Here is a 27,328-nt window from a genome sequence, read left to right on the forward strand (position 1 = left end):
TTTGCAGGGGACGGGCCCTCTGGCTTCTTGCACACACACAGACCTCGCCCCCCTGGCCTCTTCCTGCACAGGGCGAGCTCCGAGTGCGTATGAGAAGCTCCTGCAGAGCCCTACAGCCTACCTAATGTTCTGCCACCCCATGCAAGCTGGGTAGCAGCAGCAGTGGTGGCAGGTCCAGCTCCCAAATCTGCCTGCTGTTTCTTCACTATAAATAAGGTAAGCTTTATTTCTACCCCGGGTAGAAATAACTATTTTGTGATTTGTGCTTCACCTGTCAAAAAAGTCGAGAGCCGCCACTGAATAGCTCATAACAAACTGATCTATTAAATCTGAAAAGGTTCAAATGGTAACCAATAAAATGGAAAGATTAACATCAGACCTGAGCATACTTGTACTGTAACAGTAAAAATTAGTTTAGTCAGGTCACTGGGGTTATTAATTAGTCTTTTTTTTTGACACCCCCTTTCTCTGCTGAGTGCATTGGGTGGCTTATTTTAAATTTAGTGAAAATGCGCTTTGCATTCACATTACCAAAAGTGGTAGTCCTTGTTGCCATAAGCAATGAAACGAATATAGACTTCTTATTTTCTGATAAAAATAATTTTAATTACAAATGCACAATAATATCTATGAGAGCCATATATAATAACAACAGAACATTCCAATGTTAGAGCTGGACAATGTGTGTGCGCGTAAAATCAATTGCCCTGCTGCATTTGGGTACAACAGAATGTTTTGCAAAATGTTTTCAATATTATACAGAGTGTGTGCATGTGTATTATATTGTACGTGATACACACACATGTATATACACACACACATATACAAAACCAAACCTGTACAACTGAACCTTTCCAGCTAGCTGGCTAAGTTCCATTGCTTGCTGTTCTGCACATCATCATCAACTGTCAGTTATTAGCATGTGAACTGCAAGATGAATGGATCCTGTACTAAATTAAGTCACCAAAAACTTATTCAGGTTGATGCTAGTAATAAGGTAGAAAGATCAGGGCTGTAGGAAGGAACTAAATTTAGTAGTACTAGTATGAGAGGAAGTGATATAAGTGATATCATTCTGTGAGAATGTGAGAGAAATAACCCCAGCTATTTGCTGTGTTATAGTCTTACTAAGCCAACAGGGTCAAACACTCATTAGAGGAATCATGGATCTTTAGACTTCTTGTATCCCCTTGTTGCCACTAAACTGACAGATTTCCATGTATCTGTGCAATTCAAAGCCTCTCTCTGAGAACTGTTTAATCATCCTTGCCAACGATTGATTACCTTCCTCTGCAGCTCATAAAAATCCTTCTGAACAGCATTTTATTTGTGTCTTTAGAATGGACCGGATTACTCAAGCGTTCTTAAAAAACACCCCAGGAAGGACAATCCAATCCCCCATGAGGTTTTAATACCTAGCCCCAACTTCAAATTACACAAGGTTAACACAGTGTTACACTCTCTCTATACACAGTGTTTTCAGGAACAAGAAAGAAATATTTTCAGCAAAGAGCCAATGTAAGTTTGTGGTCTTCCTCCTTGGTTATGATGAGATGGTGCTTTTGTCTACATGGGATAACAGTACCCCTGAGAAATGGGATTTATCACAAACCAAGGGAAACATTTTGTGGAAGTCCTTTGTCAAAATATCTCTGGTCCTACATATCACAGTAGCAGAGATAAGAAATTCAGTGCTATATATGTAGCAGAAACTTTATATCCTAGAGAGTCTTAAGTTTTACAAACCACAGAAAGGGAAAAGAGTTAGTGTGGTGCTACATATAAAAGAAGTTGAGAAAAAAATACTCTGGGTGATATTATTTTTACAGGTCTTTCATTCATCCAAATTATTTATTCTCCCACCCTCTTTTTTCCTCAAGGTTTCGGTTAAACGTGGTTATATTTTCTTGACCAATACACATGGCAGAGATCTCTCAAGATTCCTGTTTCTTTGAACTCCTGACAAAATGTGGAAATTCAAATTTGAAAAAAGATCTACAGTAGAAATCAAGAAACTTACACTACATTTCTAAACTAATATAAATATATATATGTTTGTGTATATACTGTATAATATCCAATTGGCACCTCAAGATCAAATATTAATTACATATTCCGCTTGATGACAGTTGCCCTTAAGAAAATAAATAAGGCTATCCTCCCCAACTCCTTTCCAAGCCATGTATTAGAAACACCACCTCGATAGACTTTCAGAACCACTACTTTACAGCATACTATCCAGCTTCTCACATAAAAATGGGAGGGGAAAATAAATGCTAGTAAACGAAACCATCCAAAATAAAATTTAAATAAACAGCAAATTTTCTTAAAGAGGGAAGTTTTTCTGGTTTATGTAACAATACCTAGAACTATATTAACAGTCTAAGCGATCTCTTTAACACAGGTACATACATAAAGTATTTACACAAAAGAAAATGGAAAAAAAAAAAAAGAACAGATATTACATGAGGTAAATTAAATGAAGCATGCATTGATATCTAGTAATAAAACCAGAAAAGTAAAGTAATTAAGAACAATGTCTATAGCAAATATTTACAATAGGATGCTGTTATTCACATATAGTGGTACTTACATCCCTGTACAGCCAAATCTACAGGCCAAACCAAAGTCAGATGTGAAAGAAAGCACAACAATGTCAGTGAGTACTGGGACGTAGAACAAGGAAAGTGTACATTTTGTTCTTAATTAAAAAAAAAGCTTTCAATAAATTTGTAGGCACAACATGCAGAAAGTTTCACACACAGAAGCTGGCAAGGTGAAAGGCAGAAATCCATGCAACCACTTACATCTATATAGTTGGCATTAATGTAATCTGAAGAAGGATCATCCTCAACAGGTTGCAAAATCACTCTGGAGTGGTCATCTGTAAATTTAATATAAGACAAAAAAACAAAAATAGGTAATAGAAGTTTCTTCAGACCTGGCTTGAATATAAATGTGAAATAAATGGCAGCCAACTGTAAATTACAATGATCTAGTGGACTAGAAAGGCTTCTGAGGAAACTACTAGTGCTTGATAATTTAAAATCTTTAAATCAGAGGGATTACCTTATAGTTACACAGAGAGGGGTCTTTTGTCAGAGGGTCTGAAAACATTTCACAACAGTTAATAAGTTTCATTAACCCTGTGTAGTCAGTAGCTATCACAATGCTACATAAGGTAAATAGAGACAAAGAATCTATGTGATTTGCTCCAAGTCACAAAACAAGTTAGTGGCAGAGATGGTAAACTAGAAACCCAAACAGTTCTAACTATGAGTCCTTTGCTCCCACCGTCATGTAACTTCATATATAGCGCCTTAAAAAACTGCAATGTGCATATTAGCAACATGCTTTCAATCATTTAAATGTTATGAGTGGCATTATTATTGCATACACAATTCCCATATAAAATGATAATCAAATATGTTTAGCCTGTGTTTGAATCTAAGACCTGGTCTACACCCCTTAGTGGCATAGTTAAATGGACCTAACCCCCAGTATTGAGCGCGCTAGGTGGACAGAAGAATTATACTGTTGACCAAGCTACAGCTTCTCAGGGAGGTGGATCACTTACACCAAGAGAATCCCTCCCGCTGGAGTGGGTAATGTGTACACTGAAGCGCTAGAGTGGCACAGCTGTGCCACTGTAGCATTTTAAGTATAGACATACTCTGAGCTAGCAAAAGCATTACGCCTAAGGATTTGAGAGAGTCAGGACTCCCTGCTCCTAGCCATCAATGTAAAACACACCTATGTTACACAACTGGGGTTCAGACACAATGGCTACAAGCAACAACAACAACATCAAAAGAGCCTGTGGACAGTCTGATATACTTTAACCTGGAATACAATTATAGTTGCACAAAACTACAATTAAAGTAACATTCAAAGGGATTTTGTTACTCTGTCACTCTCACATGTTTAATCTCTACATGCATTTTATGTACAAACATAAAATTAAACACGCATTAGCCCTGAAGGGAAAGAATCTTTAACAATGGCACAAATTCTGAAGACAGACCTGTATTTCTGCACCGATCAATAATGAGCACTTGATTTTATAAGCAGATGTGCCACTGCATTTTTTATTTTTACTTTAAAAACTGTTCAACAAATACAGAAGTACATGACAATTAATATCAGCAGAGTCAAACACTGACTGCAAGCCATCTAGGAACTTACATGCTATAATGTTTCCATATCGGTTCTTTGTTCTGTTTTGATCCTTTTTAGCGACATCCCAAGATGCTGACTGTCCCTCAAAGAAACTCTATTAAAAAAACAGATAGATAGATAGATAGATAGATAGATAGATCAGGAAATTAGTTTGAATAAAATTATTAATCTAACCATGGTAAAACCTATGTAAATTTCGAAAACAACATTACTAAAGACATCTTTTTTAGGATAGCATGATTATATCCTGACAGTTCTCTATCATGAAAGAATCTCAGCTTTGATTATCTGATCCGTCACCCACTAGCTTCCTTGATAGCAGAAGAAGAAATGTAGCTATAGGAAGAGGGAAAGTCTCTCTCTCAGCAATCCCTATAGGCTAATGAATCAGTCACTGACTGATTTCCAAAGGGATTTCAAACCCAGTCCTCCTGGCCCAAAATAGATGGAGGTACGATGGAGGTTTGATGAAGAGCTAGAAACAGACAGGCAAGTGCTCAGTGGTCTTCACAAGGTGGGGAGGAAGGAAAAGAAGAGGAAATCTAGATTAAATATACATAGACTGACCCTCCCCCCTCTTATAATGTACCACAATAGATTCAGACACCTACTACCTGTTCCATAATTTTTCTTAGACTGAAGCAGGCGTTACTCTTGAACACAGCAATCATGAAGACTTCTCCTAAAACTCTTGCTGTTTGTGCTCTTATTTTAAAGCTAAAACTTTAAAACTGCTAGCAAAACATTTTCAAACTCCTCTCCATATTGTGAAGGGTGTAAAATAAAGGTTGCTATCTCAGCAATGGCAGACGAGACTTTTCTCTATGTTCTTTTCCATCGCCCACAACTTGTATTCCATGCTTGTATCTAATAGCTGAAGGCATGTGCCACTATAGCTTCCTTTCTGGGTGTTGTGCTGCCCCTACCTGGGAGATCGGCCACAGAAATAGAACAGTCACTATGGAAACAAACTTAAAAGCACATTCTCCACCATAGGCCCACGTTAGGGCAAGGAGGGATTAAGCAGGAGGCCATCCGTCTGAAGTAGAAATCAGGGACTAAACTAGTCACTGCTCTTTGTGCACTATGGAAGCAAAGCCCTAAAATGAAGCACGGTATAAGAAAACACTGACAAAGGGGAAAATGCGTATAAGTGAAGAGGGGAAATGGCAGGGGTATGATGAAAACAGCTACGCATCCACATTAAGCTTAGTTCTCCTCTTAAATCCATAAGTAGGTGGTGGGTGGAGGGCTCTAAATTTAATCAGCACAGTTTACCAAGCAAGTGGAAACCATTACTTCTTTTAAAATAGAGTTGTAATTGTATACAAACTGGACTGTAACACTTTACTGGTTGTACTGTTTTTGACATTCTAACCTCACAGAATCATCCCAGAGAATCCAAAACCAGAGGTGGAGGAGAGTTATCTGTCCATCTGTACCTACCCTTCACCACCAGTGCTGGATTTTTCACTGTTGGACATTTCTAGTCCTTTGTCCAGACTACTGTCATTTGGAATGTCTCAAGTAATGGAACTCCTCTCCTTACCTAATATAAGGTATCATATTAGGTATCCCTCTGGGATTATCCCACTATCTATCTCTCTGTCAAATTTTCTTTCACCCCATTACGATTAGTTTAACCCCTCTGCAACCCAGAGCCCTCATTGCAAACAAGATACTGTACTCACAAGGGGTTTTTCTGATAGAGTAATTCATGAATAAATCACTGAAATTCTACCTCATATTCCTCTTTAAAACCATAGCTATCAGATGTCTTCATGAGGTTAATATGTTGTAGCAAATCAGCTACTCTGATGGCCGGATGCAGCTGTCCAGTCTGGTAAGGGGACTCTGTTCCTTCACAAAGGTAGCGAGGGACATCCAGCAGGCGACTGGACTCAGCTGTTGCACTGTGATTCTCATCTGTGGTTACAAAAGCCCGGAGAAGTAAGTAACATTTATTCTAACACTAGTGTATACACTTAAAATGAATCAACTACAGTAAAATGTTCAATCTGTTATTGAAACAGAGACTTACAGTTTCTCATCACTTCACCTTCCCCCAAAATTCCTGAGTGTGCAAGCTAGCACCTACCACACTCTGGGTGTTAAGTAAATAAATTTATTTATTTGATTGCAAACACACTGAAAAGATTGAGATTCTCTTTCCTGTAGAACAGAAGGTCTAAGGGCACTTCACTAAAAAGCTACAAAGCTAGTTTTTAATAGTCACTTTTTAGAAAATTTCACTTTCTCACTGTTATTTAACATGTAAACTTTTCTGAAACAAGCTTCTGTAATAAAGACAACAAAACTATGAAATAAGCAACATAATGAGGCTAGCTCTTCAGTGCTCCCAGCTCACGATGGCTCTACATCCAGAATCAGTGAGTTTAGATCCCAGTTTAAAAAACAAACAAAAAAACCCCACCAAACATTGTAGATTACAGATATACCACTTGTTATTAAAAAATCTTCGCATTAGGGTTCAGCCTACATAATCCATGTGGGATGAAGAACCAACACATACAGAAGTATAATTAATAATTTAATTATCATTATAATAATAATTATTATCATTGTGCCACCTATCCTTCAGCTGAACAGCTGAGTTGTCAAGTGTCCTGATTTCAGCTGAATACACTCCATTTTATGTAAAGAAAAATACTATTTATAAAATTAATATGTAACTATCCTCTCCTCCTGAAGGATTCCAGAAATACTACTCAAACCTAAACTGATGTATAAACTCCATAAAGGGATCACTTCTTACACTACTGACAAGGATTCAACTTCTTTTGTGAAATGCTAATAGCAAGCAGCAATTCTATTGACTGTTTAGCACAGGAAGTAAAGGTGAATGCCACTTTCAAAATTCCAATTAAAACTACAGGTAGTATTTAGGAAGATAGACTGTAATACAGAAACCAGATTTTGGATACTTGGCCACCCAAAGTATGTTGCTGCTGTTTTCATAGGCAAAAGTTGATTTATCATTCCAAATCATTCCATAAGAGATCCAACACCCATACATGCCACTTTACAATCAGTCCACTCCTGTCCCTTCCAACGAACCAAGCAGAAAGCCCTAGCAATGTAGCCAGTATTTCAAGGTTTGGACAGGGAGCCCTGCATTTAAAAAATCTCTACAATTCTGCCAAAGGTGCACAAAACTTGAATGCTGTATCAAATGCAACCTTAAAATAAGTAACCTTGCTCCATAAGCTGTTACACAAGAGTTGCTAATTTCAATACATTTATGCCTCATTAAACCACCTAATAGCATGAGTGACATGTACCAGTCACTTTTACTGTGGTATTATACATATTAAACCATATACATTTTAAACATTCTCTTGATGTGCAGTTCCACTATACTTACCGGTAATAGGCACTTTAACCCATTGAAGCAGCAAAAAACAAAAAGTGAACAAGAACATAAGAAATTTATTTGAAGTCTGTATTAGATTAGAAAACGACTAAATGATAAATAGCATTAAAAGTTATGAGGCTTTATAATATTTCAAATAGTTTCTAAAATATAAGGGCTATATCACGCCATCAATTTTTAAGGAGAGCTCCCCACTGAATCCAATGGAATGGTATGGATCTAAGAAAACCAAAATTATCAGAGTATCTTACTACTAGATAATGTATGTAGAATGGAATGAGACACTAGCATGCTAAAAATGAAGAAAATGAACTAAAAAAATCATTCAAACGTCTAGTACCACTACAACCTAACACAACCTTTAGCTAAAATAAGACTTATTATTATAGTTCTGGTCATATGAAAAACTGCTCATCTGTGCAAAACAAATGAAAAGTATGCTGAGATGTGAATACATACAAAAACTATTAAACTCTCCTTCAATTAACCCCTAGCGCTTGCTCTTCACAGTTATATGTCACAGTATAGTTTCAACAGATTTACCATTGGCTATCAAGAAATTTGTTTCACCTAGATGAATTAGTAGTTTCAGAAGTTCTAATGTCATTGCAAATATAGTTGGACATGGCCTACATGAATAGTAAAAGCCTGAGATAATGCATATTAGAAAAAAGTCTTCCAAAGAAACACATTAGGGAAAGTTCAATTTTTAAATACCACCCAATCAGTAAGTCTAATTTTGCTGACTTTTTAGTATTAAAGCAGCCATGGTAACTGACTGAACTCTAATATCATTCATTAGATTATATCAAGTCAGAAAACAGGATACAAATTTCATTTTTCCACTGCATTTTAAAAACCATTTTCTATAAAACAAAATTCTTCAATATTGTTTGTAAAGCCAAAAATAGAATAAAATAAATTAAAACAAAACAAAACCTCTTCAATGTTTGCAATAATTCCAAAGTCACCACTGCCTATCACTCAGGGGCATTTGAAAACTGTAATTACATAAAGGGTGGAAAGCATAAATCAAGATTTTATTAATCTTTCTTGCATATTAGATATTTAATCTCCCCCTTCTCCCCATTCTTTAGTTAGAAAATAGAACTTGGGGTGCTATCTAATCATAATACAGGTTTTTGTTTCGTTGCCCCCCACCCCTCCAGGTCCTAGCCTCACAGATCAATTCATCTGGATTAGTCCTAGTGCCATGAGGAATTATTAAATGCAAGAATTAAAGAATGCTCTCTCTCTCTTGCTCTTTTTTTTTTTTTATTGACACTTATTTCAACTTTAACTGAGCTGATAAACTGAGTATAGAGTTGAATACACCCACATTGTCTGATAATAGCTTGGCTATCTATTATCTAAAACAAGCAGCTTCAATACTGCACATAATATATTTGTTGACAGAGCTATAAACCATGCAAGGAGATGAAATCCATGCAGGAACAGAGGATGAAGGACTAGGTCCTCACCTAACACAGCAGTCGGCACAAGTGGATCATTGGGCACTGCAGGAAAACAAAGCTCATGAAGAAATACATTACCCTCAATTAGTGTATTTTTAAGAAGAAAAACAACAGGATAAATGCACAGTGAAACTCCCATTAATTTTGTTACAGAAAATAGAGAACGTATACTTCCAGTTTACTGGACATCATGCATAACAGAGGGGAAAGGGTATGTGCAGTATATTTATATTAATAGCTAAGACAAACTAAACTTCAGCAGCATTAGATTAGGTGATGATGTTCCTAAGTATAAGGATACAAGCAGAAGAGATTCTTATTTGCAGCAAAGTCCAATAAGATGATATATGCATTTAACTCAATAAGCTTTTATTCTTGGAAGGAACACGGTCCCCCACTAGTCTTCATTAGCAGTGATGTAATAGTTCACTTTTACAGAACTATGCCTTTCCTTTTTAACCCAACCCATCGCTTAATAAGCAACATTTACTCAAATACCCCAATTCTAATAACAAATGGTATTCCTTAAAAGCTTTCCAATTATCTTAGAAAACTAAATAAATGTTTGCAGTTAATAGCCTCATTATTTGTAGTACTCAAGGTATTTCCTGTAGTAAGTACAGGGAAAAACAAGGAAACGCTGCACATACTGACATAACCATACCTTAGTTAAAACTGGCAGGATTTTACAGGCCATGATTAGAGCTGTTGGGAGAAATGTACTCCATTTCATGGAGGATTTTGATATTTCAAAATCTGATTTGGAACGAGAACAAAAAAATTCAAAATTTTCTGTAAAATGTAATAAAGTCAGAGCCACAGGGCAATCTGCCTGGTTGTCTTCTCCAAAGCTGCAGACCCTGGAAGCCTGTGAGTCAGCATTCCCAGGGCTTCCAGACTGGCTGTTGAGGAGCTGGGTGAGAGAGCTGGCAGGAAACCAGGCAGGTGGCCAAAGGAGCCCTACCTCATTTCTTGTTTAGATTCTGATGAATTAGCAGTCGTTGGCAAAATTCTGACCAACTCTAGCCACAACTGTACACAGCCACTAGTATAGTACCTTAACTCCATATAGAAGTGGCAAGCTAGGTTGGTATTAAACTGGATAAGAGATATTTAAAGAATGTCGTCTCCACAGCATATTGAGCTGTACTGACGTGAACAGCGAGATCTAAGGTTACCCCCAAATTTTGTTTCCTGTATCACAAAATAACACACTGCTGCCAAACCACCAAGAGAGTTTCTGCTCAGAGTTCTAACTGCCTCCAAGTGCAGAAAAGTTAAAAACTAATTTTTGACATTATCACCTACATTTTAAATTTTCTCCAACAATATTAAGGAGCAATAATGCAAGAGATCAAAGATTACTGTTATAATTACTACTCAGTTCTGAAATGAATCATGAAGTATTTGCAAGTACTGATATAGACCATGATCCAGGAAAGCACTTAATCACATGCTTAACATTGACTTAAATGCCTTCCTGAGTCATGACCTTAGAAGTACTATAGTAAGGGAGTCTCAAAACTACACATTTCAGTAATAACCCTTCCTGTCTTCAAAGAAATATTAAGTATGTAGCAAACCTCCAAGTATGCCAGCAAACATGCATTTTACAAAAGGAAGGGAAGTTGAATTGTTGTTCCCTGTTGCAAGCTCCTCACCTCCAAAAGGGAGAAACTTATTTGGAGCTCTTTAAAAACAAACAAACAAAAAAGCTAATTGATTATGGTTACAGACATTGTGCAAAATAGTCATTATTTAATATTTTGGTATACGATGCCCTTGCCTGGGAAAACAAAATTTTGGAATGCAATTTAAAAAGGTACTCTAAAAACACAGAACTGACTCTAGAAGGTGTACTAATCAGTACTAAATATAACTGGCTGTAAGTATATCAAACATGACACACTCCTATGGAAAAATACTCCCAACCCATTATACATAAGCATTCCTTTCTAAACATTTTTATTTCTCTTATTTCCCACTGAAATCTACATTTGTAGATTGGTCCTATATGCCAGTGGTTCTCAACCTTTCCAGAATACTGTACCCCTTTCAGGAGTCGGATTTGTCTTGTGTAGCCCAACTTTCAGAATATTAAAAACTGCTTGCTTACAAAATCAGACATAAAAATACAAAAGTGTCACAGCACACCATTACTGAAAATTTGCTTGCTTTCTCATTTTTACCATGGAATATAAATATTGTACTTACATTTTAGTGTATGGTATATAGAGCAGTATAAACAAGTCATTGTCTGTATGAAATTTCAGTTTGCACTGATTTCACCAGTGCTTTTTATGTAGCCTGTTGTAAAAGCAGGCAAACATTGAGATGAGCTGATGTACCCCCTGGAAGACCTCCACATACTCCTGGCTGAGAACCAGTGCTATATGGAACAATCCAGAAAAGCACACTAACCTGCCTTTCCAATTCCCTTATAGCCAACTACAGTCAATAGGATCTAGCACTGTTGTACTTACATCTGGGGCTGAAGTTATGAGAGTCCATAAATGTGACTGAGAGGGGATCCTCTGCATGAAGGGTGCTCTGATCAGCATAACTCCTATCCATCGCGTTCACCATGTGTGTCATTTCTTGTCTGGTGTTCCCCATGGCATCCTTGCGTTTCTTAGCAAGTTTGCTGCCCAGCCAAGAAAAAACAACAACCCAAAACACCTTAATATTTGATGAAACATTAACACCTGCAATAGTAATTAACGGTGCATGTGAGTGAGGCTTGGTGGCAACAAGCACTGGCCAATGATCCAATAAGCATAGCTGCACTTATATTTCCTGCTATATGAGAGAAAGAGAGAATATAATATTTATGCTGCATAAATACTTTAATATGCACATTCTTATTTCCCTACCTAGTGATATTAATTTTTTTCTAGAGAGTAATTATACTAATATAAACAAATTAGAGGTTGTAGTTATATTTTAACTAAAATGATAAATTATCATCTGTACATGCAATTTTATCAATCATCCCCATTTAAGTCTACATTTGGATTTTATAACCGGATAATTCATTTCCCTGTTCCTCCTATTAGGGGAAAATCATTTTACCACTGAGATTACTTTATTAGCCAAGAAATCCAACAACACAACATAATTATTCAATGCAGATTAATGGTATATTTCATGTTAGGAGCTGCTCCTTCCCTTTATAGACACAATACTAAATGGTATGAGATTTCTTTATCTTCCCTGATTCTAACTTTTTTGTTCAGAAAAATCTGTATTCTGTGCAATTTGAGAACACTAGATTTTTTGAATTAGCAACCACAGACTGTGACTGTATCACACACAAATGCCGTAGCACCCTGAATTGTACAGCTAAAACCAAAATTTAACAGTCACTGCACCTGAATTGCACATTGAGGAAATAGTTCAAGAAACTCTCCTTATGAATGCAGCACTGCAAGTGACTCATTGCCCTTTGAAGTCAGAGCCGATAGATTATAGTCGTCATTTTAAGACTTCTATAGTTAAAGTCTTAAATGTTCAGGGTATTAATAAAGTGTTCTTCTGTTCTTTATGAATGATCTACATACATTTCATTATATTAAAATATTATTAAATATTCCAAATTGTTGTTGTAGTAACAACTACAGCTCAAAGCAGTATGGTTCAGATAACCATTTAGCATGGTCTTCTTGGATGAACCAAAAGCACCATATAGAAAAGAGGTAATCAGCACAGCAAATACTGTATGTTGAAAATCTAATATTTTTAAAAAGCAGTTTAATTTCATGACCTTTTTCTGTCCAAAAGCAATGTTATTACCATAGTGTTAAACGCTTTTACAATTTGCATATCTATCTTATATTTCATAGGATAAAAGTTCTGTTAGAGCTTTCTAGTGTTGGCTGCAAAATTTCAATATTCTGCAGCTACACAGGAGAGGTTGGTGAGGAAAACACTACTGTAGGTTATGTATGCCATCAGCTTGGTATGTGCTAGGATTTACGACAGACCAGAATAGGGAAGTGATCTACCCTGGCGTCCAGAAATAGGAAGTGGGGCTGTCTCTTCACGTGATACTAATTCCTTTGAAGTCTGTTTCTCAGGTTTCACAAACTTAATTAAGCTTTTAAGGCCCACCAAGAAGTGTTGAAGATAGACAAGGCATAGCAGACCTGAAAACTGGTCTCCTCATATATAATCAAGCAGGGAAGATTCTTAGATTGATCTAACTCCTTCCTCTCCTTGACACTTTCATCCTAACAACCACCAGTCTGTTAAGGACGTCTTGAAGGTCTTCTCAGACTATTATTCTTTAATTAAAGCCCGAGGGGTCAAAAATTTAGAATTCTGATGTCCAAAAATAAACATGTTCGCATGATTCCATTAGTGAATAATACATTTTTGGTGTCTCTTTAAAACACTTTATGATATAGATTTCTCTCCAGGCAGGCATTTTTAGAGTAATTAGCAAAGTTTGTTTATGTAATACTCCAGCTGAACAAACCTTTAAAATCCATAAAAATAGAAGCCCTAGAACTAAAAATGCTCTCTAATTCTGTCAAAGCTCTTCTGAAACTGGCATTTCTAGTTCAGAGTCTAGTTTTCTAGTATCAAAGCCTTTCAGATATTTTCCAGACATTAAAGCTCCCATTTGGAAGGCTCCTAGCTTTGAAGGCCACCTCTGGAAAGGAACAAAAACGGTTATTAAGTCTAATCTCTCAGCTATACTAAGCCCCCTTTTAAAGCACCACTTTGTATCAAAATTTGCTAGCTATGCTACATAAATCAGCAGCCACTGAAAAGCTTTACAACTTATTAATGTATAACAGTAGTGCATTACTAATTTTTCTGCTCTAAGTCAACTTCCTCAAAAAAGGCCCATTGTGTTCTAGCACTGCAATTTATTGACTCCTTGTAGGCCTGATGTTTTCTAAAGGCACATCCGGTCAGACAGTTAAGCAATTTATTATGTAAGTACCTGAGATTGACAGAAGCGTAAATGATTCTCATTATCTATCAAAGGATCCAAGTGCATAAACCTAAGGCAGGTGGGTGTTTCAAGGGGTGTCAAGAGGGAAAAAGAGCTCTATCATAGTATGAAACTATGCAGTTAATTATCTTTGGCTGAAGCAATTCTTATTTAACAAGCAAATTACAATTCATCACAATGAAGTAGAGAATGGCAGCGTTAGTTTACAACAGCTTGTTTAGCTTTTCCAGTTTATTAAAAGAAGTCAAGTAAATAACCCGTTTAAACAAAAATGTAGAGAGGCATCCATAATCAGGTACTCGCTGAGCACATGCTTTATTCCAGTGGTTTTCAAACTTTTTTTCTGGCGACCTAGTTAAAGAAAATCATTGATGCCCGCAACCCAACGGAGCTGGGGATGAGGGGTCTGGAGTGTGGGAGGGAGCTCTGGGCTGGGGTAGCGGGATATGGTGCAGGAGGGGGTCAGGGCTCTGGGGTGGGGCCAGGGATGAGGGGTTTGAGGTGCAGGAGGGACCTCAGAGTTTGGGGGGCAGGCTCAGGGCTGGTGGTTGGGGCATGGGGTTGGGGCACACGTTTACCTCCGGTAGCTCCCTGTCAGTGGCGCAGCAGGGGTGCAGAAGCAGGCTTCCCACCTCTCCTGGCACTGTGGACCATGCTGCACACCAGAAGCGGCCAGCAGCAGGTCTGGCTCCTAGGCAGAGGCGTGCAAGCGACTCCCTCCCACAGGCACAGCCCCTCCAGCTGGGAACCGACGAAAGGGAGTGCGGAGCTGGTGCTTGGGGTAGGAGCAGCACGTGGAGCCCCGTGGCCCCCTGGCCTAGGAGCCGGACCTGTTGCTGGCCACTTCTGGGGCGCAGCATGGTATTGAAATAGGTAGGGAGTAGCTTGCCTTAGCCAGGCAGCACTGCCAATGGGACTTTTAAAGGCCTGGTTGGTGGTGCTGACCAGAGCCACCGTGACCCAGTGCCTTACATTTCGCGACCCAGTACTGGGTTACGACCCACAGTTTGAAAACCACTGCTTTAGTCCCTTTGAAATCAATGGGACTTTATGCACATCCTTAAAGTTAAGCACTTGCTCAAGCACTTTGCTCAATCAATGTCTACATCATTACAGAGCTTACAAAATTTCATTTGGCCAACACGGACAAAAATATAATTCTGCTACACAGTATAAAATAATACTTTTACTTTCATATGCAGACTGCCCAATGAGCAACAGAGAAAGACCTTGTATACAACAGACATTTTTGTAAAAACCCTTCCCATTGCTGTTCCCACCACTGTAAACACCCTGCCCTCCAGGCAGCATGCAAGAGCCTGTTTACATGGTTGAAATTTACATCTGATTTGCATACTACAGGTGTTACGCAGTATCAGCTGCAAATGTACTTTCTCTCCATTGACTTGTTCGTGTTAAATAAAAACAAAAAATAGTGATTCACAACCATGGTTCCCTATAGGATAGCTACTACACAAGACATTTTGTAGTGTGACATGTAAGTTTGATATAGAATGCAAATCAAAATGTGACTACACTAACTAAAATGATAATTATGGAAAAAAGGTAGGCAAAGAGTAAAAATTTCATTATACAGTTATAAATACAATATCCCTTTAGAAAAAAAAAAACAAGGTAAAATAGGAAAACCACAAGGGAACCTTTAGACCCCCTAAGACTAAGGAAATGTATCAATAATTGAAATTTAGCAAAATTATGAAGATTATATTTTATCTTTTTTTAAAAAGGGATACTGCATCTTTAAAACATGTAAAGTAGTAAGTCACCCATTTTCTACTTACAGATAGTAGGAGTAAGAATAGTAGCTCCTCCTGGCAAGCAAATCACAGACAGTGGAAAAAGAGAAGCAATGGTGAATGAAAAGCGTGACTCCGTCACATTGAACAAAGCAGAGAAATGTGTGTTTAAAAAAAAATTGAAAAATTCATGTTTCTTTGGTTAGCATTTCAACTTGCTCATGCACTGATTAGCTTTACTTTGCCATGCAATTAAAAAAATACACTGGCATATAAAAATGATTTGGTTTTTAGAAAGAGATCACTTGAGAAAATTACATGCTGACATTTAATCTATTGCCAAAAAATGGAAAATTAAATGGATTATGTATTTTCAACATGAAGTTCAGCATAGTATGATGATCAATTACTACCTAAATGTCATGATAAATGGAATAGCTGTGTACAAAGCCTGTGCACTAAATATGCTTTTTACTTTTCAGTTACAAAAACTAAAGATTGTATTAATATACTTGGCCAGAAAACCACTAAATTTAATGAAGACATTTTAAAGTTGTTACTGGTACACAGGTGTACATATATGTTTGCAAACATACTGTATGTACATATATGTTTACACTCATACCATACACAATACTCATTTTACAGCAGATGTATGTGTATACTAATACCTATATATACACACATTTTCTGAATGCAAACATATATTTAATATTTTTAAATCTTAAAGTCAGAAATGTTGATGTGTGCATGCTAAGCATTTAAAAATATGGAAGGTAAACAAATGGAAGGAAATGAAATACATTTGGAAATAGTCCAACGATTAAAAAAAACTGGTATTGCTATTTGAAAGATGCAGTATCCCTTTTCTTAGCTTGATTACTTTGTAAAATTGTAAGAGCCAATAGAGTTTCATCCAGTTGAATGTAAAGCAATTTGCACAAAATGATCAGGCAAAGCATAAAACATCTCTTAGACTTGTGAAATCATGAACAGAACGGCTTACCACTCAGGTTTTTTTCTTCATTAAAAGATAAAGTCACATTTAATCAAATTTAGAGATCTATGTTAACATGAGACTTATTAAACCCATGGGAATGAATAAATTTATTGTATTGTTAATTTTTCCTATATAATAGCTTATAATCAATCTCAGGTATCAAAAGGGATACTACATTATGGAATCATTGGATATGTATGCTGATATGTAACTTATCAAATTTTCAGTCCCACCAAACCTAACTGAAATGTGTGTTTGCATGTGTGTGTGTGTGTGAGAGAGAGAGAGAGAGAGAGAGAGAGTGAGTGTGTGTGCGAGAGAGACAGAGAGAGAAAGAGATGTTCCATCTGTTCATGGATTTATTATACAAATTGTCCTGATTCACCAGAGGGACTGAATTAACTTAGGTATGTGTATACCATTGTCTTAACTTTTATATATTTGTTGTAAGTGACCTTGACTAAGGGTTGATCTAAAAAATTGTCCACTTTTCCTGAGGGGAAAAAACTGAAAGATCTATTATATTTTCAGCAGACGACCAATTAAGCTATCATTGTGAAAAATTACCAAACATTAAAGATTCATTAAATAGGTTAATTTTCCCACCTATTTTGAATACAGAATGTTGCAGAAGTTTTAATGTATTATGCATTTTTAGACAGATGATCAAGTATAACTTCTAACATATTATTGCTTGCAGGGTTTCATACACGGAGAAAAGTTTTAAAGTATCATTTTACGGACATTGTTAATTTATCTTCATCAAGCAATTTAATACATTAGGAATTAAAGCTTCATTTAAAAATTAGTGAAAGCAAGAGTTCAGGAAGGCTTTGAATGTAAGAATGAATACATCTGCTAACGAATGTTTTCATACACCCCTTGAAGTTTTATGCAGTTCTTACCCACAAGATTAGCCAATCCCATTTGGAAGTGACTGGCAATATATAATGGGGAGCTAGTCACATACAATCTTCTATCAAATATGAGGGGACCACAGCGAAAAGATATGTCCCAGTGATATATCTTGCAATACAGATCAAGCAAAATTCCTTGCTGAAAGTTGAAAAATCTATATATTGCTCTTCCCAATTTGTGTAAATAGAGAAAATAATAAGAATTTATGTCTTTAAAACATTATGACTTGCTCTTTTGTATATGCATATAATTCTCAACCACAGAGGTAGACAACAGAGAGAAGTGAAAGCACTGTTTGGAAAATCACATATGTAGCTAACTAACACAGAATACTATAAGCATACCTAATGTTTCTAATGCAGACGTTTCTTCTCCAAGTTATATATCTCCAGGGGTAATTGTAAAGAGGCAATACATTAAAAAAATCTAATGGAAACCATTATTTATAACATGTAGTATGATTTTAGGCACAATTTTAAAGTTTTTCTACTTTTTAAAAATAATAGAAAACGTCATTTCAGTTTAACATATCAACATTTACAAATATATTCTTTGTTAGGAATTCGAGGGGGAAAAAAAAGACTGCAATGCACAAACCTCTGGAAGAAAAAGATCTCATTTTAAGCAGGACATGCTGGTTTGTGCATCCTGAGAGGGATTGGGGTAAAGGATTGGGTGTAGGGAAAAAAGAGGGAATGAGGGACTCATTGTTTGTATTAATAGTTCAGATGTTCTGACTAAGAATTTATAGAAATAGATTATGAAATTTTATGGGAGGTTAAGAGTTGAAAGTACTGAAAAGTTAAGCATATTTTTAAAATGCACAAGTAGTATACTGTAGTACCATTTAAATTAAATTAGCCTTTTGTGTTATCATTTTATAATTCCAGAAGATGGTGCTATTGCTTGTTTTCTGGCTGTGAAAAGTACTAAAACCACCTGAATTTCATTCAGATTAATACTTTCTTAAATAATAAATAAATCATGCACTAAGGACTCACCAAATAATTTTATAGTGATGTAAAGTGATTTTTTAAAAAATATATATTATTTTCTAGATTTACAAGAATGGGGCCAAATATACCAAAAATATTTAAAACATTTTGCAGGAAAAGTCAGACAATTTATAACAAAGGACTCATAAGGACTGCATATGGAATCAAATCTCTATAAAGTTTACAATATGGAAGGAAAATAAGTAAATAAGAATCCATGAATTTCAATTTTATCTTTTTAATGCACTCCTGTATAGCTTTACAACTTTAAAATTAAAGCTACTTGGAAACAAACAACAAAAAAGTAAAGATACTAGACCTCAAAATGACAGCAATCCTCATTTCATTTATATATATCTCAAAATTTAGTATAAAAACAGTGTTCTAATAACTAATAAGAGGAAATAAGAATCCACTCAAATGCTGAGCATATATTTTATTCAGCTATTGGTCCTGACAATTGTCTTTCCCTGAAATGATCTGTGAAAGAATATTATTGGATTATTCAGTATAGAAGAAACAGGAGGAGACAGGAAAATTTAATATTCTTACCTTTTTTTGACAATTAATATGACAACTAGGAGGAGGAGGATGAATACCAGAATTCCAGCACTTATTCCTGCTATTTTCACCACTCGATCTGTCTGCTTGGCTGGGTCTGGAATCACCTCTGGTTCTTCTGTTGCTGCTGCTAAATGAATCCAAAAAGAAGTTATTTAAAGCAAGTTCTTTAAAGACAGTTTCTACATTTTGTTAATACAGTACACAAACACATGCACAAACACCTTGTGTGTGTGTGTGTGTGTGTATATGCACATGCATGTGTGAGGTACATACTGTGAACTTCTATAGATACATCACACACGCTGTATCGTGTATATATTATATATATAAATAATTCATAGTATTCACCTGATATACAAATGCATATATATAGTTTAAAACAAACACTAGTATTACAAAACAGAGGGAAAATGTGTTTTAATGGACTCCAGTTAACACCCAAAATCAATACTACTTTCTTTACAACAATTTCCCCCCACCAAAAACCACCCCAAATAGTGTCGACAAATGATTATTAGAAGGATCCATCATGATTTGCATTGTCATATTCTCCACTCACACTGCCCATTTTACATCACTTATCCAAACTTAACTTTGTCCCCTAAATTTTGCACAATAAAAACCAAAATAAATTTTTACTAGATTATTGAAATTATTTATGACTAGATCCCTCAAATAACAAATTGAAATTCATAATCTCGTACACTTTAATGTAACCGTTCCTATATTTTTGCAATATTAGGACCTTCCTCATTCACATCCCCATGCTGTTCTAGTTTCCTAACGATCTTGTATAGCCCCATTGCCACAGGATCTTAGCACCTAACAATCTTTTTACGCATTTATCCTCAAAACATGCCTGTGAAGTAATGATGGGGAACTGAGAGATTAAATGCTTGTCCAAGGTCGCTCAGGAAATCTGTGGTGGAACAGAAAACAGTGGACTCCTGAGTCCCTTATCTATGTTTTCCTTCCTCTTGCTTACGGCGAGCAGACATCCCAAGACCAGGTTAGCATAGTGCCCCCTCCCTCATCATTTCATCATCCTGGACCCATATCCTCTGCAGATTGGCATGGCAGGAGATCTGTAACACTGAGTCACTAGTGGGCTTTATATACTCACATCTGAAGAAGAGCTCTGTATAAGCTCAAAAGCTTGTCTCTTTCACCAACAGAAGTTGGTCCAATAAAAGGTATTACCTCACCCACCTTGTTTCTCTAATATACATATTTACATACCCAAACAAGATTAAACTATATGGCTGGATAGACAGAAGAATACATTTATTGTCCACTGCTTATACTATTATTGCTTGCACTGTTTATCATCTAGAGGCTCCATTTAGTGATCAAGGTGCTAAGAGTTCACCATATATAACAAGGATCAACAGTATCAGTGCCAAATAGCTTACAGTCTTGGCATACAGTTTTGATCAGACACAACAAGAGGACAAAGCAAATGGGGAAATGGATGGGATGTGTGAGAGGGTGTACAAACCTCACACTGGTTAAAAAAAGGGTTCAGGAGCAGCTCTGGGCCCAGATGCCCCTGCTGCGCATGCTCACAGAGAGGCGGAGCTCAAAAGGGAGCAGCTCAGCTCAGTCAGGGCAGACGGACCAGGGGAGCAGTTGTATGTTGCAGGCTCCTGACAAGAAGCCGCTGAGGCCCCATGTGGCTAGGCCCAGGCCTCACCGCCAAGCCGCTCCAGACCTTTCAATCACAGGGGTAAATGACAACAAGAGGTGACTGCGAGAGGAAGACGTACTGGAGCACAGACAGAGAGGACTTCAGGAGAGACGAACCAGTGACACCAACAGAGGACCAGAAGCCAGGGTAGAAAGTGGCCCAGTGAGCAGGCATAGGGGCAGCTGCTGCCCTAGTCCGCACATTCTGAACTACTATTTACTGGGCCCAGGGTTTGAACCTGGTAGAGCAGGGAGGGCCCGGGTTCCCTTACCCCAGTGACTCCCACTGTTGGGCAATGTGGCCAGTGACTCCCGCCGCTGGGCGACATAACCCAGAGTAATAACAACACCAGGAGGCTGCTGCCAGAATCAGACCTGAAACCCCTCCGCTCCCGACAGGGTGACAGTATACTAATAAAATAATCATTTTTAGCATAAATAGCACAGCACACTAGCTGCCTAGCCATTGTTGAGTGTTTTGTGGGCACCATAAGAAGGATGAGTTTTACGGATGGACTTGAAAGAGGATAATGTAGTGTTTGAATGGAATTTAGACATAGAGGTTGACATGGGAGAAAGCACAAAGGTGACTGAGGGAAAATTGGATCAATGGGCATTGGCATCTGGCAGAATAGACGGAGTGATGTATTAGATAATGTATTTGAGTCAGGAGACAAAGGAGGGTTAAGCTCTGTATGGTGTTAAATGTAAAGAGAAGTGTCTTGTTATTGATGTAATGGAGAAGGGAGAAGCAGTGGAGAGATGTGAAGTGGGGGGAGGGGATGTATTCAGAGCAATGAGCTAAGGAGATTAATAACAGCTTTTTTAAAATCAATTGGAGTGGGATAAGATGGCTGGTGTCATGCATAGGTAGGAAGTTTTAGTAGTCAAGATGCAAAATGACGAGGGCCCGGACAAAAGTTTTAACTGGGTGGACTGAGAGGAAAGGCCTTCTTGTGTAGGAAGAAGCAGAAAAGTTTAGATATGGCATAAATGTGAACATCAAAAGAGGGCTGAATCAAAGATGACAGGTAGAATATCAGCCTGACTCACTGGGGGGGATGGTGGTGTTTTCATGGTGACTTAGAAAGGAGGCAGAGGAGAGCGACTGGAAGGAAAGAATAAGCGCTCAGTTATATTAACCTCTATTATAGTAATCCTTATGACAAGTTTGCTACTTAAGTTTCATTAAAAGGTATCTCCTCCTCAGCCATGCAATTATCTCATTTTCAAAAGCCACCGTACGAACTCAGCAAATAAACGTTTCTCAAGCAATCTGCAGAAAAGATTGCCTCAGGAGTTTACTATTTTCCTGGCTTAGGTGACAGTGTTTTATTGGCTATATTCCATGAGAAATATCAGAGCTCAGGTCCTTGTAACTGTTCAAAATGGGGCACTCCGTACAAGCCTTTAGAACAACTGCCAAGGCCTAGACAGGTATCTGTTGCATGTTCATTTACTTGGTTTTTAAATTAAAGAGTCTGAACTAACGGTCAATAATGCTCATTCTATACTTCAATAATGCTAGGAAATAAGGCTACTGTCTAATGGGACTATATACTAGATACTAGCCTTTCTTAAAAAAGAGTAGAAAAATTACTTTGAAAAGTCACAGATCAAGCACATATGTAGGCTGAATCCTTTCTATCCAAAATGCTTAATATCTATAGGTGCAATCCTGGCTCACTGAAGTCAATGCCAAAACTCCCACTGGCTTCTCTAGGGCCAGGATTTTACCCAATATTATTCCAGCAATAAATAATATATGCATTCTTTGGTGAAAATTATATAACACTGTGGGCTAATTCAGAGGGGTTATATTTTTATATTACAAGGTGTAAATGTTTAAATAAAATCACTGCATATAACAGATAATTAAATTTTAGGAAAAAGAATGGAAAACTGCAGATGTTTAATATTCTTTGAGTTCAGTTTCCATATTTATTTTATTCCACCGCCTGTCAATTTTTTCAGCTTTTACTGGTCTAAATGTATATATCCAGACAAATAACAACAAATAATATACAAAAAAAGGAAATTCAGGTACACATCTTAACAATGATGTGCATCCAATTGTCCAATTACTCATTTAATGTGTGCATGTGTGTGGGTGCAATCTGTCATTATAATTACTGTAACTGCTCGTACAAGTTTTCCATGTATTGGAATGTATACAGAATGGTGACAATTGGGTCTCACAAAACACACTGGGCCAGCTCCTAGAGTCTGAATGAAGAATTGCATGTATTGCAGATCTGTGTGTGTGCAAAAGTGGCATAAAGATCACCATTGCACTTCAGCAATCCTGGAGTTCAGGGTCAATCCCCTGGTGTAAATTAGAGCACCTGCTGGCTGCTAATGCTGCAAGCTGTAACTGATAATCAACACAGTTTGTGGTGGCTTGTTCGAACCATCTATATACCCCTGTAAGATTCCCCCTTGCATTGGGGTGGTTCCCTCCTGGGTTGGATCTGGTGGCTCTGGGGTCAAATTCTGCTCATGGTGCGGCACAAAGCAGCCTCAACCACATCTGAGGTATAGGGCAATAATATTCACTTTTATTAGCGATCAGTAAATGGAAAACTAACCTTGTTGAGTGCTAGAGTGAGGGTGACCGTATGTCCCTGTTCTGAATATGGGACACCTGGTAAAATTACTCGTATTCAAGTGAGTTCAATGGCAATCAATCAGAACTATGCAGTACAAATGTTCAAAATTAACATCGAGTGCACTGTTAAAAAGAAATACTGCAGAGTTGATTCTCTGCATTTACCTTCTTATCTTTAAGGCTTTAGGGTTCACATGGGGAGGGATGACATACACACATTCCTGTACACCTCTTTCACACGGGGTGGGTGACCGACTGACCCTCCCCTCCCTGGCTGGCACTTTCCACCCTCCGTGCCTGGCTGGGCCCCTGGGACAGACTCGCCTCTCCTGGCACCGTGTCTTCCCGAGACAACACGTGGAGTGGGAGCGGAGAGGCAAATAGGATCACATGCCCCCCTTCCCCAGATTTCTGTAGCTGTCCACACCAGAATGCGGCCAGCAGCAGCCTTTTGGCACTGTGCTGGAGGGAACAGATGGGAGCTACTTCCAACCACGGGACAGGGGGAAGAGATGACCTGGCTCATATCTTAGCAGAGCTCATCTCTTCTCTCCCCTCCCAGGTGGCTGGAAGCAGCTTGTCTCTTCCTGCCTGCACATTGTTGAAAGGCAACTAACACCTCCAGGCTGCTGCTGGCCACCGACAGAACCTGGCCGCCTCCTGTCCCCTGGCTACAACACGGGCAGGAAGGGATTATGCCCTAAGGATGCATTGTGAACCAGGGCCCAGGGAACCTGACTGCAGGGGCGTCAGTGAACCTGGCCAGAGAGGTGGCTCAGCAGGGGAGGGCGAGTGAAGAGGGTGCTAAGCCCCTGTCCAGGGGATTGCTGTGGAGTCTGCAGAGTCGGGGCGCAAACAGGCTGGAAATCACTTCCTCCACTCCCCTCCGCCACTCCAGAGCTTAGCTGAGAGGCGAAAAGGCTTCCCCGTGCCAGCGCTCTCTGGGGCTTTGGCACATGCAGGGCTCGGCTCTTCCTGGCCACCGCCCTGGGCCGGTGGGTCTTGGGCTTTCCCAGGGCACCGGCCCAGACGGGCAGTGGGGGAAGGAAAAAACCTGCCGGCCGGGCTGTTACTGAGCTGAGCGCTCTGACCAGGGGCTGGTTCTTTGCACAGTGCTGGGAGTGGGATGTGCCCCGCCAGGGGGCATATGGAGGAGCAACGGGGCTGGAGGGAGGTGTGAGGGGGCAAAGCAGGGAGAGGACAGTGAGAGGGGGAGCATGTAAAGGGCCAATGTGTGGGCAGCAGAGGTGACATGTAACCGGCCACTGCCTAGCACCTGTCCGCACTTACCAGCCACCGCAGCTTGCAGCACACAGCCAGTGCTGGCAGGAAACAGGATGAGGGGCTGGCCAAGAGCCAGCACGCAGTGAAGGCTGTGCTATGGACCAGCAGGAGAAGCAGCCGGCCCAGTGTGCTGCATCCTCACCCCGCAATCAGTCTTACACACCCACACCCATCGTTGGCTACTGGACCCCCCCCCACTCACTGCTGGTGGGCGGGTGGCTAGCGAGCAGGGATCCAGCTAGCAACAGGACCCACCAGTACTGATGGGGGGATACAGAAAATACAGGACAATTTGTCCATTTTTAAGAAAAAGTTGGAACAGCTGCAGGAGGGTTTAAATATGGGACTGTTCTTTTAAAAATGGGACGTCTGGTCACCCTTGCTAGAGTGCTATTTATTTTTCACTAATCCATAAAAGATAAATACAGCTCAAAATATTTTTCCAATTTGAGGGGTTTCTTTCCAGCACTAATGTGTCCCCCTTGGTTAAACCAATATGTTCACATAGGAGACCTTTTTCTTCCCATGATTTACAACTACTCTTCATATCTGTTTACAATCTTCTCTATCAATTTTTTACCTTACACCTTTTTCCCATTTCTTCATTAGAGGGGATTTCTTGTTTTAATGCCAGTAAAAATATAAAACCTTCTTTGGTGCTCATTTGCACTGACACATTGTTATTAATATAAGGTATTCCCATTGCTTTCAATTGGGTTATTTGCTTGGAAGAAATATTACTCCCATAAGAAATTGAAGGATGGAGACTGTTCCCCCCCACTCCCATTATTTCTGATCCACAAGGAGGGGACTGCATTTTTTTTTAAGATGAGTTATCACACACAGAAGAGTCACTAGTGAGAATGAGGGATAAACTAGATCCAACACACTTACTGGATTTCTCCCATTAGTTTTCTATATGGTACCAACAATAACAGCAGTTACATTTCACAGTTCCATCTACAGTTGATGCATACTCAAACTTTCTTGCAACACCTCTATCAATAATTTTTTTCTGTGTGTTATCAGTTATCATCACCTCTGTAATGCTGATTTTTCTCTATGTCTTGTAGCAACCAAAGGGTGAAATCCTATTCAGCTTACTCTTGCAAGCAGTCCCATGAACTTCAATGGTGAGCAGGACTGTATTTGACTAAGAGTGTTGCAACTGTCTAAAGCCTAGCCTTACACTACTGCTCAGGTTGATGTAAGTTACATTGCTCAAGGGTGTCAAAAAATCACCTCCCTGAGCGACGTAGCTTACTGACTGACTGACCACGGAGTCTACACCATACTGTCGGCAAGAGATTCTCTCCTGCCAACTTAGCTTCCACCTCTCCGGGAGGTGAAATACTGAAGTCGACAGAAAAGCGCTCACCCATCGACTTATTGCGTCTTCACCAGACTCCGCTAAATTGACACCGCTGCATGGATCCCAGTACCGATTTAGCCTATAGTGAAGACAAGCCCTAAATAATGGTGAGCTCCTGACTGGCTGGTGAGGGTGGCAAGTTTTCCTTCTACAGACAATAGCAGAGGAAGGACACTTTTCCTCACATTTCTGATAAATGTAGTCACTTTGAACTTTTTTTAAAAACTATTTTTTATTACATACTCAACAAATTCACCTCAAAATTCAACACCTATTTACATAATGGAACTGTACGTTGGATACTATAATAATTCAATTATATCACCGTGGATGAGATTCAGTTATAGCACATCTCTTATCTGTATTCTCCTTCCTTCTGGAGCTCAGTATTTACATGTAACCTTGCACAATCGTCAGAAAATGTGTAAGACTATGCATGAAATCTACTCACCTACCCTTACTAAGAAGGTGGTGATAGGAAAAATAATAATGATATTCTACTCTGTCAAACAAAGTTATTCCAGGAGCAAAGGCAAGGAGGATTTGCAAGGCGGTTTATATGATACTATTAGTGAACAGACATCCTTCTAAAAGCCAGTTTTAAATCCACAGATTTTGTATAAGATTGTATATATAACCTCTTAACCTGGTGTTTTACTCTCTAACACTCATGGCGTTTTATGCTAGGTTTTCCTCCTCTGTAGTATGGGATATACTGTGCCTTGTGTTTGACTGAAGCTGCTGTTTATGTTATGTCTTGTTTACATGTTAATTTTTTATTTGTATTACTTTGTGAGTATTCACCATGTTATGCAGTAATAGCATAACGATGTAGCATGAGTAGGTCCAGATGTATTTGATCAAGAAAAACTGTTTTACACTATGATTTTATGCTTGCATTGTAAAACTATTAATTAAAACTAAAATTTGACTGAATAGATTCAACAGCCAATGTTGGGCAACATCACAAAGAACTGGTATCCCATGCAACTCAGGTAATGAGTCAATCTATCATGGGCAGGGGGCGGAGGGGTTCTGTGAGAAATACAAGTGAGTTTTTCTTATAAGCAGTTAATTTTCAGAGTGACTTGCTCTATGTTTTAATAGTCTGACCAGAAAGACCATTCTGCTTT

The 27,328-nt window shown here is 38.5% G+C and overlaps 1 protein-coding gene and 1 long non-coding RNA gene across 15 annotated transcripts in view; one reads left to right on the forward strand and one right to left on the reverse strand.

Moving 5' to 3' along the window:
• LOC142071559 (uncharacterized) lies at positions 1-27,131 on the forward strand. The gene is made up of 3 exons (XR_012667659.1): positions 1-216; positions 5,565-6,129; positions 25,897-27,131. It is a non-coding gene; the product is annotated as an uncharacterized LOC142071559 (long non-coding RNA).
• PTPRK (protein tyrosine phosphatase receptor type K) overlaps positions 1-27,328 on the reverse strand; it is a 615,152-nt gene that overhangs the window by 24,064 nt on the left and 563,760 nt on the right. For 2 of the 14 annotated variants that reach the window (XM_048844582.2, XM_048844584.2), the window contains exons 14-22: positions 19,234-19,372; positions 15,814-15,843; positions 11,532-11,692; positions 9,055-9,090; positions 7,565-7,576; positions 5,921-6,105; positions 4,186-4,273; positions 2,808-2,884; positions 2,594-2,611 (exon numbers count right to left, since the gene is read on the reverse strand). In XM_048844582.2, the coding sequence (XP_048700539.2) occupies positions 2,594-2,611; positions 2,808-2,884; positions 4,186-4,273; positions 5,921-6,105; positions 7,565-7,576; positions 9,055-9,090; positions 11,532-11,692; positions 15,814-15,843; positions 19,234-19,372 (746 nt within the window). The remainder of the gene's footprint in view (positions 1-2,593; positions 2,612-2,807; positions 2,885-4,185; positions 4,274-5,920; positions 6,106-7,564; positions 7,577-9,054; positions 9,091-11,531; positions 11,693-15,813; positions 15,844-19,233; positions 19,373-27,328) is intronic. The other 12 variants (XM_048844586.2, XM_048844589.2, XM_048844585.2 and 9 more) reach the window with 10 other exon arrangements.

Source organism: Caretta caretta, chromosome 3, assembly GCF_965140235.1.
Source record: "Caretta caretta isolate rCarCar2 chromosome 3, rCarCar1.hap1, whole genome shotgun sequence".
NCBI lineage: Eukaryota > Metazoa > Chordata > Testudines > Cheloniidae > Caretta > Caretta caretta.